The sequence below is a fragment of the Diplotaxodon limnothrissa genome, linkage group LG3 (genome assembly GCF_057381915.1).
Source record: "Diplotaxodon limnothrissa isolate DT_005_m linkage group LG3, D_limnothrissa_male_GT1.1, whole genome shotgun sequence".
Taxonomy (NCBI): Eukaryota; Metazoa; Chordata; class Actinopteri; order Cichliformes; family Cichlidae; genus Diplotaxodon; species Diplotaxodon limnothrissa.
Window position 1 is genome coordinate 13478601 of NC_140598.1, and position 15611 is coordinate 13494211.

The window sequence follows — 15611 nt, forward strand, 5'->3', positions numbered from 1 at the left end:
AAGAATATTGTTTGACAGATGACCCTTAATATGAAGACTTCGGACTTTACGTTTCCCAATTTTTGCTTTAAGTTATTTTGTTATTTACATAATAATGTAGATAACCTAATAATGATCCTTATTGCTGTTTTAGAGGAGCGGTGCTTCAAAGGATAGCTGCAGATTTCTGTCAGAATCTGCAGATTATACAGTACAAATAAAATGTTCACGTTTCTCCAACGTTGTCTTCCCAACAGTTTCACTGACATCTACACGGGATGGCCAGGAAGCGTTCGCGATGTCTTATCGGGCGCTGATAATTGGCGTCTGTCTTGTGTTGGTGACGTAAAAGACGGATTTAATGCGACATGACCGTTCAAACAGCAGTCGCTTTCTAAAACATCGGATATGTATCGGATTCAGTACCACATACGAAAGTGACCCAGGTCGGATTTGAAAATATCGGATTCGCGACGTTCACACTGTCATAGCATGATCGGATATGGGTCGCATAGGGTCAAAAAAGTCAGATTTATAAAGGTCAGAAAAATCGGATTTGATGCGCTTTCGCCTGCAGTGTGAACGTAGCCTTACTCTCAAATCCTCCCTAATAACAAGAACATAATTACACTTTAGCCACAAGAGGGCAGCAGCATTAATACAAGTCACATGTATATAAAGGTACAGTGATTATATTACAGTGATTTTGACAAAAACAAAACAGAGGTTCATGGCAGTGTGTTTTTCATAACATACCAACCAAATTAAATAATAAAAACTTTATAACTTACAGAGCTTTTTTAGAGGCTTTGACCACTGGCAGCAGCCTCAGAAGAGCCTCCTCTGAAGCAAAGTATTTCTTCAGGTCAAACACATCCAGATCTTTTTCTGATGACAGTAAGATGAAGACCAGAGCTGACCACTGAGCAGGAGACAGTTTATCTGTGGAGAGACTTCCTGATCTCAGGGACTGTTGGATCTCCTCCACTAGAGAACGATCATTCAGTTCATTCAGACAGTGAAACAGATTGATGCTTTTCTCTGCAGACAGATTCTCACTGAGCTTCTTCTTGATGTACTGAACTGCTTCTTGATTGGTCTTTGAGCTACTTCCTGTTTGTGTCATCAGGCCTTGCAAACGAGTTTGATTAGTCTTCAGACCCAAGAGAAAACGAAGGAACAAGTCCAGGTGTCCATTGGGGCTCTGTAAGGCCTTGTCCACAGCACACTGGTAGAAGTATTTCTTTGAAGATTTTCTTGTTTGAAACACCTTCCAAGTTGTTTCTTGCTCTTCCAGCAGATTGAGTCCAGAGTTGATGAAGGTCAGGTGGACATGAAGAGCAGCCAGAAACTCCTGAACACTGAGATGAACAAAGCAGAACACCTTGTTCTGGTACAGTTGTTTCTCCTCTTTAAAGATCTGTGTGAACACTCCTGAGTACACTGAGGCTGCTCTGATATCGATGCCACACTCTGTCAGGTCTGGTTCATAGAAGATCAGGTTTCCTTTCTGCAGCTGATCAAAAGCCAGTTTTCCCAGTGACTCAATCATCTTCCTGCTCTCTGGACTCCAGTGTGGATCTGTCTCAGCTCCTCCATCATATTTGATCCTCTTGACTTTGGCCTGAACCACCAGGAAGTGGATGTACATCTCAGTCAGGGTCTTGGGCAGCTCTCCTCCCTCTCTGGTTTCCAGCACATCCTCCAGAACTGTAGCAGTGATCCAGCAGAAGACTGGGATGTGACACATGATGTGGAGGCTTCGAGCTTTCTTGATGTGGGAGATGATCCTGCTGGCCTGCTCCTCATCTCTGAATCTCTTCCTGAAGTACTCCTCCTTCTGTGGGTCAGTGAACCCTCTGACCTCTGTCACCATGTCGACACACTGAGGAGGGATCTGATTGGCTGCTGCAGGTCGTGTTGTTATCCAAAGGCGAGCAGAAGGGAGCAGGTTCCCTCTGATGAGGTTTGTCAGCAGCTCATCCAATGAGGTGGACTTTCTTGTTTCAGTCAGGATTTTAGTTTTGTTGAAGTCCAAATTAAGTCGACACTCATCCAGACCATCAAGTATGAACACAACCTGGAAGTCTTCAAGCCTGCAGATTCCTGATTCGTTAGTTTGATTAAAGAAGTGATGAACAAGTTCCACCAAGCTGAACTTTTCCTCTTTCAGCACATTCAGCTCTCTGAAAGTGAATGGAAATATGAACTGGATGTCCTGGTTGGCTTTGTCTTCAGCCCAGTCCAGGCTGTATTTCTGTGTTAAGACTGTTTTCCCAATGCCAGCCACTCCCTTTGTCAGCACTGTTCTGATTGGTTCGTCTCTTCCTGGTGAGGCTTTAAAGATGTCTTCTTGTCTGATTGTTGTTTCTGGTCTGTCTGGTTTCCTGGATGCTGTTTCAATCTGTCTGACCTCATGTTCATCATTGACCTCTGCAGTTCCTCCCTCTGTGATGTAGAGCTCTGTGTAGATCTGATTCAGGAGGGTTGGGCTTCCTGCTTTAGCGATGCCCTCAAACACACACTGGAACTTCTTCTTCAGTTGGGCTTTAAGTTCACGTTTACAGAGTGGAGCAAATATTTCTGAAGGTAAGAAATTCAGAAAAAAATATTATATAATAAATATCATAGCCTTTCAGTACCCTGAAAGGATGAATGTCTATTGGTCCATGTCTTGAGCTATTAGGAAAGATCAATATTCAGTCTTTAGAGAAATTCTCTTACTGCTCTGCAGATGGTCAGCCATCTCATGCTGCTTAAGTCTCCTCAAGAAGTGGAGTGTGATCTTCAGAAATGCTTCTCTGCAGCTCTTTCTTTCATCTTCATCCTCACCTTCAAACATCTCCTCATCCTCCATCTGGCTCTTTAAAGTTTCTGGGTGATCTGGACTCAGAAGCTTCTGGATCTTCTTCAGCTCGTTCTTCACAAACATGGTGATGTTGTCCTCCAGCCGCTGGAAAAGAAGACTATATGAATTACCCAGTGGTAAATGGACTGGTTCTTATATAGCTCTCTTTGATACTCTGTGCACACAAAGCATTTTATGCAACATGCCTCATTCAACCAAGCACATTGTTCTATGCTTAAATACTTTCTTTCACACTCTGATGGATGCATCAGAGGGCAGCTTGGGTTTAGTACGTTACCCAGTACATTTGCCAGCCAGGGTTTGATTCACAAACCTAACTAGTAGCTGACCTGCTCACCTCCTGAGCTACAGTCACCCCAATCTGACTGAAATCATGGAGCCCAAACTCTGACTTATGTTGGACACACTGACAATCCTCTGGTCCACAAAGTGCAGCATAGAGGTGACTGAAAAGAACAAATGTAAACGTAGTACTACAAACCATAACCACAGAGTCCAGGTGTGTTTGATGTTGCTGTGCAGACTGACCAGTGGAAACCTCTGCTCTCTGCTGGTCCACTCTGTGGAGGAGTAATGAATAATTAGCTCATGTTATGTCTGTCCACACACAGACACAAGCTAAAGGTCCATGAAGTGATGTTTGGATGGGTTCAGTCAATCAGATGACTGTCATGGTGAAGCTTTGCTAGTCCTGCTGATCCCACTGAGAATTAACAACTCAGTTTCCAGATGTCTGTAGTTTTCTGCTCAGTTTCTTTAGTCCCAACAGCTCTTACCATCTCCTGCATAAAGCTTTCCCTCCATGCTCAGATGCCCTGGAACAAGGTGCTCTCTTTATATCAGTGACTGGTTTAAAGGGACAACTTGCAGTGCTCGCCAAACTTTGTGTCAGCAAAAGTAGTTCTAATGTTTCTTACATTTATTACATTTTTACATTTTTACACACACAAATCAATGAACGCAAAAACATGAACTTTCCAGATATTTTGTTTTACAATGTTACAAATCTCAGTTCACAACTACACAGTCTGATTTACAAGTACAAAATATTTATGACCACAGTTTGAGCCGATGTATGTCCCGAGTCTGTGGACTCAGTAGTTTTGTTTTGATTGTTATTGTCTTTTGTTACAATTTCATTCTGATTAAGATTTTCTAGTTCTGAGGTTTTGGTTTCTGTGTTCCCTCTGTACTGTGTTAGTATTGTGTCTCTGTTCACTTCCTGTTTTATTTTGACAGTGCCATGTCCTACGTTAGTGTGTCTACTTTTGCTTCCCCTTGTCTGGTTATGTCCAATGAATCCTGCTGTGTCTCCCTTTTCTCATTCCCTGATGGCTCTTTTGTGTATATGAGCCCTTTGTTTTCTCCTGCTTGTTGCTGGTTCGTCTGTGTTGTCTCCCCGTGTCTCCGTTTAAGGTTTCAGGTTAGTTTTGTAGTTTTTTCAGTAGAGGTTATCTTAGCTTCTGCACAGGCCATCTCCACTGCACTTCACCGTTTCAATAAAGCTCACTCACTTCACAGCAGTGTCGGCATCTTGGGTCCTTTATTAAATTCAACATGGCTCGCCCCGCTAGCCGTGACATAAGATGTGAAAACAATATCCAAAAAACATGAAGGACAAACAGGAAATAGTTTTAAGGTGCAGGGCCAACAAACTGAGTCTAGCCATGAACTCAGAGTTGATTGAATTAGCATTTTGAATTGGCTGATCTGAGCAATCAAGTCTATGTTCACTTTGAGTTAAGATTATATGTGATTGATGTAAAAGAAAAAAGCCGTCATCAGCAACTGATTCTGATTTAGCAGGTTTTCAAATGTAAACGGTACCCATCCCTAGCTGGCTGTAGTTAAACCTTTACTTAAAAAGCATCCCTAGACCCAGCTGTACGGCTTATCTACTGAGCAGCGCAGTGTCAGAGTGAACAACACAGGAAAATGATCAGAGATGCCCAACTCAGATATTTCAGTGACGCACACATCCCGCCCGTGGAAAAGCTCCAAGTCTAGTGTGTGACCTTTTTCATGTGTGGGACCAGTAACCCACTGGGTCAAGTTAAAAGAGTCAATAATATTTAAAAAGTCCTTGACCAGAAGTTTAAAGTCACAGCAGACATGGATGTTAAAATCACCAAGGCAGCATCATCAGAAGACATAGCACACCCAGCTCTATCTGTCCATGAAGCCAGATAACACACACCAATTAGTTAAACTGCAGGAATGTCTTAAAGACATAAAGACCTGGATGGCCGCTAACTTTCTGCTTCTTCATTCAGATCAAACTGAGGTTATTGTACTCGGCCCTGAAAAGCTTAGAAATATGGTATCTAACCAGATTCTTACTCTGGATGGCATTACCTTGGCCTCCAGTAACACTGTGAGGAACCTTGGAGTCATTTTTGACCAGGACATGTCCTTCAATGCACATATTAAACAAATATGTAAGACTGCTTTCTTCCATTTGTGCAACATCTCTAAAGTTAGAAATATCCTGTCTCAGAGTGACGCTGAAAAACTAGTTCATGCATTTATTACTTCCAGGCTGGACGACTGTAATTCATTATTATCAGGAAGTCCTAAAAACTCGCTGAAAAGCCTTCAGCTAATCCAAAATGCTGCAGCAAGAGTCCTGACAGGGACTAGAAAGAGAGAGCAGATTTCTCCTGTTTTGGCTTCCCTTCATTGGCTTCCTGTTAAATCCAGAATTCAAAATCCTGCTCCTCACATACAAGGTCTTAAATAATCAGGCCCCATCTTATCTTAATGACCTTGTAGTACCATATCACCCTATTAGAGCACTTCGCTCTCGCTCTGCAGGCCTACTTGTTGTTCCTAGAGTATTTAAAAGTAGAATGGGAGGCAGAGCCTTCAGTTTTCAGGCCCCTCTTCTGTGGAACCAGCTTCCAGTTTGGATTCAGGAGACAGACACTATCTCTACTTTCAAGATTAGGCTTCAAACTTTCTTCTTACTTAACGATTAAGTCCCTGTATTCCACCGTTATATGGAAATCAGCCATTATAACTTGTGTCAAATCTACTTGTACCTCACAGTTTTCTAAGTGCACAGAGAGCAGTAAACCTCAGAGCAGCAGCACATCAGACTGTGTGCAAAAAATCTAGAAGAGAAAATATTTTGACCCATTTCTAAATGATTCTTGTGACCATGCTGCACCACAACACCTGATCTCTGGTTTCCTCACCTCTTCAATCCCACTTTAATACTTGACTAAACTCATTTTCCTGTTTAGGTGTTGAGGCAAAGCCGCCCATCTACAATGCAGGCAACAGCAAACGGAGCTATTTTTTATTCCCTTTGGGTTTTTTCTACTTTTGTGCTACAAAATGTTCAAGCTGATTAAATTCATTAGAATAAAAGTTCAGATAATTTTCTCATATTAATGTTGGAGGTAGAAATTCAGGTAACTTTGCACAAAAACTGGCAGAAATTTCCTTCAAAGATGGCGTTTTTACTTTAATACTGTGAGTACATTTCAGAGCCTGGACTCTTTTACCTTTACTTGAGTAAAGAAGTTGAATCAGTATTTCAGCTTTAAGAGGGTATTTTACCACAAACATCAGTCCTTCTACTTAAGTACGTTTGACACTTTGTTTACGTCTAAATTAACTTTACTGTTAACCAGTTTTCATGTTTCTGTAATCCACCAGTGTGCTCATGCTTTTTTAAGTGAAAACATATTTTTAATGATCAAATATAATTATGTTTGTTATTTGTGGATTTTAAATGTCCTTGACAGAGACAGATGATGATCATTATCCTGCACTGTGGTCTCAGGTTTGGTCGAGCTAGCACAAAGAATGGCTATGTTGAACTTCCTCCTGGGATCTACACTAAGAAGTGAGTCCAACATTAGCAGGGTCTCTTTCCTTTATCTGGATTCACTTTAGCATTCACAGTCACGTGAAGCTTGTTATTAACTCGATAAGTCAACCCAGGGTTTCAGCTGAGCGCTCACATGAAACACATGGTGTTGGCAGCATCTGATCAATCATATTCATGGAGACGTGTATCAGCAACAGAGCAGCTGAGTTTGCAGAAGGACGTCAAACTAAACCACAGGAACAATATGAGGAGATTACACACATAATAAAATACTAGCAGTAACACAGCTGCTGCAGACAAATCAGTCGTGTGATCGTGTGTGAGAGGAGAAGGACTGTAAAGGAGTTTGGTGTTAAAAGCTCTGTATGAATGTGGGAGACTTTGAAGGGCTTTAAAAAGGCCAATATAAAATAAAAGGCAGCAAAATTGCTGAGTGTGAAAGTCACCAGACTTATCAGACCTCTGTGATTAAGACCTGTAAGAACACCTGTTTGTACTTGTTGGCATTATATCAAACACACACGTATATTAAGCCTTTGTTTGAACTCTGGTTGAATTTGTTACTTTCAGACTGTGAAACATCACAGAGGCTGCAGCTGCAGATCTTTTATTCACCTGGAAATTTACTTTAAATGTTAGATGGAAAATGTATTGCTCAGTTTAACCAAAGTAAGAACAAGAATCCATAAACCTTCATAAAGACAAACATCTCCCAGAACATTGAGCTGCTGAAGTGTCACTGAAGGGAAAAACTATTTGTCCTCCTCCATCCAGCAACACCTGAAACACCTGAGTGGAAGCTCCTCCCTACACTGTGTTTGAAGAAAAGCACAAAGGAGACACCTGCTGGAGCAGCTGGAGTCCTACAGACACTCAGCCTCTTCACTACACAAACACCTCCTACAACATCCACTCTTTCCACTCTGACTGCTGTGTTTGTGGAAACACTCCAACATACACCGCTTCACATACCAACATAGAAATGTGTGAAAAAGAGCTGAGCTGATATTAAACATGAGGATTTATTCAAAAATACAGAGTCAGGAACAACATCTAGCCACACATTACCTCTCAGCAGCAGAAGAACAGCCTTTAAAGCTTATATAAATATCCTTCGACATGTTGCTCTTTAAGGAAACACAGCTGGGTTCAGGTCCAGGAGATTCTGGCCTCTTATTGATCCTAAAAGAAAAACAATAAATGTCACAGCTTCATGAGACAGGAAGGAAAAACTGGAAATATTAAATTAAAGACATGATGAACAATCTCATAAAAATAATGTACTTACTCTTTGTCACATAACAGTCTTTTGTTAAATTTTACACCAGCATCCTTCGACCTGTTGCTCTTTAAGGAAACACAGCTGGGTTCAGGTCCAGGCTCTGGATTAGTTTCAGGGTTATGTCCAGCTGAGCCTGGTACGCCCCACAGCTCTGGGCTTTAAAACAACACACACAGAGGTATGAGTGTGAATAATGATGGAGCAGTGATGTGAGTGCTGAGCTGTGACATGGAGAAGAGTCATGGACAGTTAGAGATGGTCATCTCACCTCTGAGCTTTGGTCTGGCTCTCATGTTCCCCACACAGAGTGCTTTTAGAGGGAGGGACTCCCTCCTCTCTGTCCTCACACTGATCCATGCTGCTCAGTTCACATCAGCTCACACACACTTTCTACCTTCACCTGCAGAGGAAACACAAATCATTCATGTGCACATCAACTGAGAGCTGCAGAGGTCGTGTCTGATGTGTTGGACTAACATCCATCTGAGACGCAGCTTTCATCAGTTCACTACAAAAAGTGTCACAGAGCCCAGTTCAGCCTCCAAATCCTCCATTACTGTAGTCCTACAAAGCAGCAGGTCAAACATGGCTGCAGAGAGCAGCTTTATGTCAGTAACCATGTCCAGGACCGAGCTGACTGCTTACAGAGTTCATACTCTAACTGCTAGCTGCTCTGCTAGCTAAGCTAACTCAGTAACAGTGACTCTGACAGCAGTTACTGTGGAACAGCGGCCGAGCTCAGGACACATTCAGTGTGTTTAGTCTGAGTCCTGGACTCTGATTCAATGGATTCAATCCAGCTCAGAGTTTCATGTGTTCATCAGAATAAAATACATGTACTAATATAACAGAAGTAATGCTCTGAATGCAGGACTGTAATGGAGGATAAATAAGGTTTTTACAGCCTGAAAGAAACATTCAGTTCATATATTTGTAGACAGTGAAGCAGCTTTTAATACTGCAGCTGTTTCCTTCACCTGTGTGTGTGTGAGCCACACCTTCATGTGCTGCTTTAGAAATATGTGGTCTGACTGCTCAGACTGAGTCTAGGAGGAAAGTTCACACGCTGGAGAAAGTTTTGTTCCTAACTTTGTCAGAGTTCGGCTCCAAAGACCAGTGGCGTGTCTAGAAAATTTTTGTTGGGGGGGCCAGGTAGGGGCACAGATTTGGAGAAGGGTGGCAGATTTAATTGGCAGATAATGTTTAAAAAAAAAATTCTACCAACCCTTAACCATAATTCAATAACCCTGTAAACCTAATAACCAAATGCACTTTTAACTCTTATTAGAATGAGATTTTAACCACTACGGTGCAAAGTTTTTAGATACTGCGTTGATAAAGTACAAGAGATACAATCAGTGCTTTGTCAGTGTTTACTCAGCATTCAAGGACAGCAATAGTTGCATAGTATTTTTACTGACATGTAGTGCACATATGTTTTGGGCAAAAACATTTTTGAATATTAAAATACGAACATTTGTAGCAAACAATTGACAAATTAGCCAGTTCCAATGTAAAACTTTCTCTGCCTGTTAAAAAAAGAAGATAATCTTCTCACAAACTGGTGATTTATTTTGAAACAGGAAAAAAGTGGAGAAACAACTGAAAAGACTAATATTTGAATAAAACCTGAAAGCAAGTAAATACTTTCTATGCTGCCTTATGGTAAACTTTGGTAATATTGATAAAGAACAACACTGGCTGATGATGAAATACATTCAGCTGGCATGGTGACACTGCCAGTATTAACCTGCAGGGCTGGACTGGGACAGAAAATCGGGCATTTTGACTACAGACCGACCCACCAGGTATTAAAGCCATAAAGCCTTTGAATGAAAACAAACCCTGTGGTGACAGTGATGTACAGTCTTTTTGGTATATGTATGATTTCTATACATTTTACGTCAGATAAAAACTTTGGTTGTAAGATTTAGATAATTATTTAATAAAAGCTAGATATTTTAAATGAGAATAAGAAAGAAAAGTATTTCTTTGTGCCCCCTTTCCCTGTTAATGCCCTACCTGGCCCCCTGGCAAAACTTTGCTAGACCCGCCCCTGCACAGTTACCAGCTGTCAGCTACATAAAAAAGGATCCTGGTGGGTGGTCTTCACGTTTCCCTCTCACCAGATATCCAAACCGACATCATGACCAGCAGCTTTACAGCTGTGGCTCCAGCAAACATCAGCTGATACTAGAAATTAATATTAAATAAATTCTAACAACAGCCGATCAAGCTTAAACGTGCTGCTGTTGTTTAGCGCAACATCTGCTGGTTTCGTCTTTCTGGCGCAAAGTGGGCGATAAACAAACAAGAGAGAAAAGCCGATCAGCTGATCATCGATCAGTTTCATGATTGAAGTAGCAACAGGAGAGGCAGGATGAGAGAAGAGGCAGCTGTGCAGCGTAAAGACAGAATAAATCCAGCTTTGTGTCTTTTTCCATTCTAGCTGAAGTTCGGGACAAACTGCGTCTCTTCTCAGCTCAATACGAAACGTGTAATATTTTCTCTGATTGAGGGACCATTCCATTTTTTTAAGGAGCCGTTGGCAACTCTACTAACTAACCTTATGAATAAAATAAAGTTCACTATCAGTAACATCATAGCAACCGAACAGCTGTATAAAAACTCCAAGCTGGCTAGAACGCAGTATGAGTTATTGCAACTGACAGTAAAAAGTCAGCACAACGAAAATAAACTCCACCTAAACTTAGTTCATATCTGACCCAGATAGACTGCAGGTCATAACTTCTTACCTGAAGTTCAGTTCACCTGACACTCGGACTGGCGGCTGCCTCGGGGCTCTCCTCCTGCCTCCCCTTCCCTCATCCACCTGCTGCCTCTGTGGAAGCCCCGCCATAGCCACCACCAAACAACGGAGTTATTTCTACACATCGACCTGCATCTGGCCAATCCACCACCTCTCATTGTTCATGCCGTTACAAAAAAAATAAAAAATAAGTCAAATAAGCCCGATGGCCAGTCCAGCTATGTTAACCTGCAACCAAATCTGCAGCTCCATACAGCAATGTTACTACTTAGATTACATCTTATAACTCATAACTCTTATGTTAGCTGCCCTCTGTAGCATACTGTCTGATATATTCCACGGCTGCAATAATTCTTTAAGTGTTATTTTTTCCTTGGTATTCTAATTTCGCCGAAGTTTACTAAACTCAACAAACTTAATATTACTTACCGGGACATTTATTCTGTCCTCATTTTCTTTCACCGAAAAATTGTTTCCTGCAGTGCCGTCTTTCGTGCTTGGCTCTCCTACCTTTGCTAACGTGATGCACATAGCGCAGAAGCCGATGCTGCATTCACCTACACTCGGATATCTGAGCGTCACCGTGAAAACATAATCGGACATTTGATATTTGATTGAATTTTATTGTTTTGCCTTTGGGGTGGCACCTGGGGTGGCCAGTCTGGTTGGGGGGGTGGCCTGTGCCCCCCCAGGCCACCCCGCTGGACACGCCATTGCCAAAGACGAAGAAGATGGAGCTCACAGTCTGTAGATGGTCCTCAGTGTGTGTGTGAAGCCAAGAGAGCACACAGGAGTGTGTTTATGTCAGCAAATCAGTGTGTGAAGAGTCTGAGGGAGTGTGTGAATGAGACTCAACACTGAACAGTCCAAGAAAAGCGTCTGGACTTCTTAAAGTTAAACTTAAAGAAGTCCAGACGCTTTTCTTTTTGTCTCCATAATGTCTCCATAATGCTGCAATGTTATCTGCCCCAGAAACACTGTGCAGAAGCTCTGATGGTGACACAGAAAAGTCACAGTGGAGATACTTCTGTCCACCTTTGATTAGACTCATTATAAAAAGGAAAACAAAGTTTGAACACAGTCATGTTTCCAGTTCACTGACTTACATTTATTCCATGGACACTCACTCTAACCTGAAGCACAGCTACAACCCAACATTGTTGAGGCCTCATCTCCTCCTTTCCTGACTGTAGAGGTTAAATATGCAACAACCAACAAATAAAAGAATTTGGTTCATTTCAAAGAAATTCACACGGTGACCAAGTAAAGTAACCGTAGTAAAGGAGACAACATCCCGTTGATGGTGGGATTATTTGAAAGATTTGCTTTAGTCACGTCACCAAATGCAGTTGAACCACCCGTGGATCCATGTTTGACCATTCTACCACTCTGAGCTCTGCTTTTGAATCATTTTATTATTATCATCATTCATTTATTCATTCTTTGGAGGGGGGCTATTTCCTAATGCCGCCCTAATAAGCTGATGTTCAAGGGGAAATATAACAGAAACTCTTTCAGTGTTATTCATTAATAAATTAACAGATAAACTGTGAAGAAGAAAAAACTGAGATTTAAAGGAGAGAGTGAGAAAGTTGATCATCCATCCTCATAATACATGTTTATCAGTATCTGCTGTGACCATACTGCAGTAATAACTACAAGTCTAGTTTACACTTTATCTGCATAAATACAGAAAAACAGACCCAAACACCAGAAACCATCAGTTTCACGTTCAACGGGAAGTGGCTCAAACGTCACAGTTTCATAACGTCACCCTGAACTCCACTCACGGAGTTTCTGTCGCCATTGTAGTTTTTAAAGTCCCGTGATAAAGGCGGGTCTTTCTGTGAATCCGCACGCTCATTGGCTAATAAGTTGAGATTGACACCTCGTTATCCAATGAGCGTGCGGGAACTTCCGACATAAAGTTGTTTCCTTTGAAAAACCAAAGTCTGATTATTTTTGCCTCCACTGACGGAGCCTGTTGTTCCCGCCACAGAGACACAGTAATGTCAGAGCGGTGTTAACACTCACCCTGCCTCAGCACAGCTCTCACTCTCCTCCTGCTCTCTCACACTAAACGGAGGCTCAGCTAAACTCACTTCCTCTACTTACAGGAAACCAGCGCTCAGAGGAGCCGACCGGCCTCACATTTCACCCACAGACACGAACAGCGTGGAATTATTTTATGTCATAAGAAGAAACATATTCATGTAAACACTCACCTGCCTCAGCTCCACCTTCCTCCTCCTGCTGCTCTGAACGGAGGCTCAATGCTTTCACTTTCACTGCTGCTCCCTAAACACAGAGGATGCTGGGACTTGTAGTTGTCCGGTGCAGTCTTCCTCTTTGTTTGTTTCTGTTTGTGTTCAAGTTATTTCGATCATGTAAACATCAACATTAATTACAACAATTAATTACAGCAAAAACCATCATTATAATTATCTTGATTGATATTGTAATCTTAGTTTTCAACACAATTGTTCATTAACTTAAACAATGTTACAAGATAAATATATATTCTTAGTGCTTATTTTCTGATTAGATTGTTTTATGTATTTTAATAAGAGGCCTTTATAAACCAATCACAGTGTGTGTCTGGCAGGAAGTGAAGCAGGAAATCTGAATATAGCTTGTGAGCTTGTGAGAGATGTTTCAAAATGAAAACAGAGGAATTAGAGAATGAAAGTGCAAAGTAATAGTAATGAAAATGATATTAAATAAATGTCTTAGTGTGTTAATACAGGTGCCCATGGACTTGCTCAACCTCCTGGAAGAATACAGCAGAAAAATGATAGATTAACAGAATTGGGACGAAAACAGGCTTTGATTTAAAATGTCACAGCTTCACCTCTCATCCTGTCCTTATCCTGAGAAGAAGCTTAAAGGACAGTTAATCTCCTGATGAAGACAGAAGACAGACAGAACAACACCGTGGACTTGAAGAATTAACAGCAGGCAAAAAGACAGTGCACCTGACCTAAAACACTGAAGGGTCCAGCAGCATGTATGTTGATGGAAACATGCGCTCTGAATTACAAGCTGGAAAGTGTACCAGTGACATGACTGTGTGAAACCACTGGATGGGACTGTCTGAGTTCATATTTGCCATGCTGGGAGTTAAGCGCCAAGAAAAGACTGAAAAGAGGAAGAGAGAAGAAGAAACAGCTGATTTGGGCCTGTGTTTGATTTGGGAGGCCACACAGGAAGTTGAGAGAAGAGGGGACGAGGACCGGTGAGAGGTGAAGGCTGGACGTGTTAAAGTGACAGCATAGGAAAGTTGGGTTGAACGTTGAGGCTGAATTTGTGGGTTTAGAAACATCCAGAGCATCACAACAGAAAGGTAAATAAAAAAAGAAAAGAGAGATAAAGAAATAAATAAACTAATAATACATAAATGAATAGAAAAATAGAAAACACACATGTAGAAATTGTCACATGTGAAATTGTTTTTGGAGAGAATCAGAAGTGAGACAGTTTGAATCCACAGTTCAGCGCAAAGATGCAGGAATTAAATCTGATTATAAAAACACATCGAGGCAACGAAGACCAGCTTACACTCAATATTAATATGAACACACAACATACACGCAATGAAGACATGCTTACACTCATGAATGTGAATACATGACATAAATGCTGAATGGTGTAGATTTAACACACTTAAAGGCTGAAGCTGAGGAATAACTCAGGAAGTTGCAGGACAATAGAGCGACTTTTGTGACAAGGAAAAAGTGACTGGGAGGACCAACCAGGGATTAGAAGCTTAAAGCAGGTTTAAAATAGTGAATTAGAAGTGGTTTCCAGCTGATTGAGCAAAAGAAGTGACGACTGTAGAAATAAAAATAAAATAATAATAATTGAATTATGCAGCAATGTTTTGAATATGCATTTCTGTTGTCAGGGCAACTTCTCGAGATGTGACTCAATATGCAAATTAGTTGAATGAGTGGGGACAGAAAAAAAAAGAAAAACTCAAGTTTCCTGTCTGAGACATGAGTGAAGTTTGCATTGAGAGAAATATATCTGTGACTGTGTGAGAAGAACTGTTTGGTAAAATATATGATAGCAGCCGCAGGACAATTAAATAAAGTCTGTGACTAAGTGCAGTCGTGCAGATTTGGAGAAGAAGTTTATAATTTAGTGATGACACATTGTTATAAAGTGTTTAGAAAGGGCTTAATGGGAATATTACTGTTGGGCAAACTGTGCGGCTTTAACAAGATTTTCTGTGTATTTAGCAGGTGAAACTCTGTCAGCTGACTTCAGACTGTCAGGAAGCTGAAGAACCTGAGGCCAACCACTGAAACATGATGTGGGCAAAATGAACAGAGGGAGGGATTTTAAAGGTGAACATTTAGGACTTACTGCAAATGTTACTATGTCAAAGTTACTGTGACTCAAACAGAGGAAATTCTGATTTTTTTTTTCTTTCCACACCCAGCATGTTTTGGGTGTTATATGCTATTAAATACTTTTAAATAAATTAAAAAGTATTTAATAGCATATAACACCCAAAATATGCTTCGGTTCACATTTAACTCCAGAAAATCATCAATCAAAACTTGGATATTACCTGACCACAGATTCGTGGTGACGTCACTGCTCTTTTAACTGTTCGTGTCTGTTAAGTCTAATTGTTGAATGTTGCCATTGTGTTTCTTAAATTTGTACAGTCTTAGTTTAAGCAGTAGGATCAAAGCCATTCCTTTGATCCTGACCACCTCTCCAGCCACTCTGTGCTGGGGGAGGTTTTATTGTAGATACATCCTAACTTGAAGATCTGTTTGATGTTTGGTAGAGCTTCCTACCCTTTGTATGGTTTCACTGTGTTATCTTTGGTAAACCATACATTGGGTGTGGGGGAAGACTA

General features: G+C 41.1%; 1 protein-coding gene across 1 annotated transcript; it reads right to left on the minus strand.

The window, feature by feature from the left end:
* Window positions 1-766: 766 nt before the first annotated feature.
* On the minus strand, window positions 767-3386 carry LOC146634597 (protein NLRC3-like). Its single transcript, XM_085378132.1, has 3 exons — window positions 3330-3386; window positions 2704-2932; window positions 767-2562 (listed from the first exon to the last, which is right to left on the minus strand). Exons 1-3 carry the CDS (start codon window positions 3330-3332, stop codon window positions 767-769), a joined length of 2028 nt encoding a protein of 675 aa, XP_085234258.1. The 5' UTR covers window positions 3333-3386.
* Between the last annotated feature and the right edge of the window lie 12225 nt (window positions 3387-15611).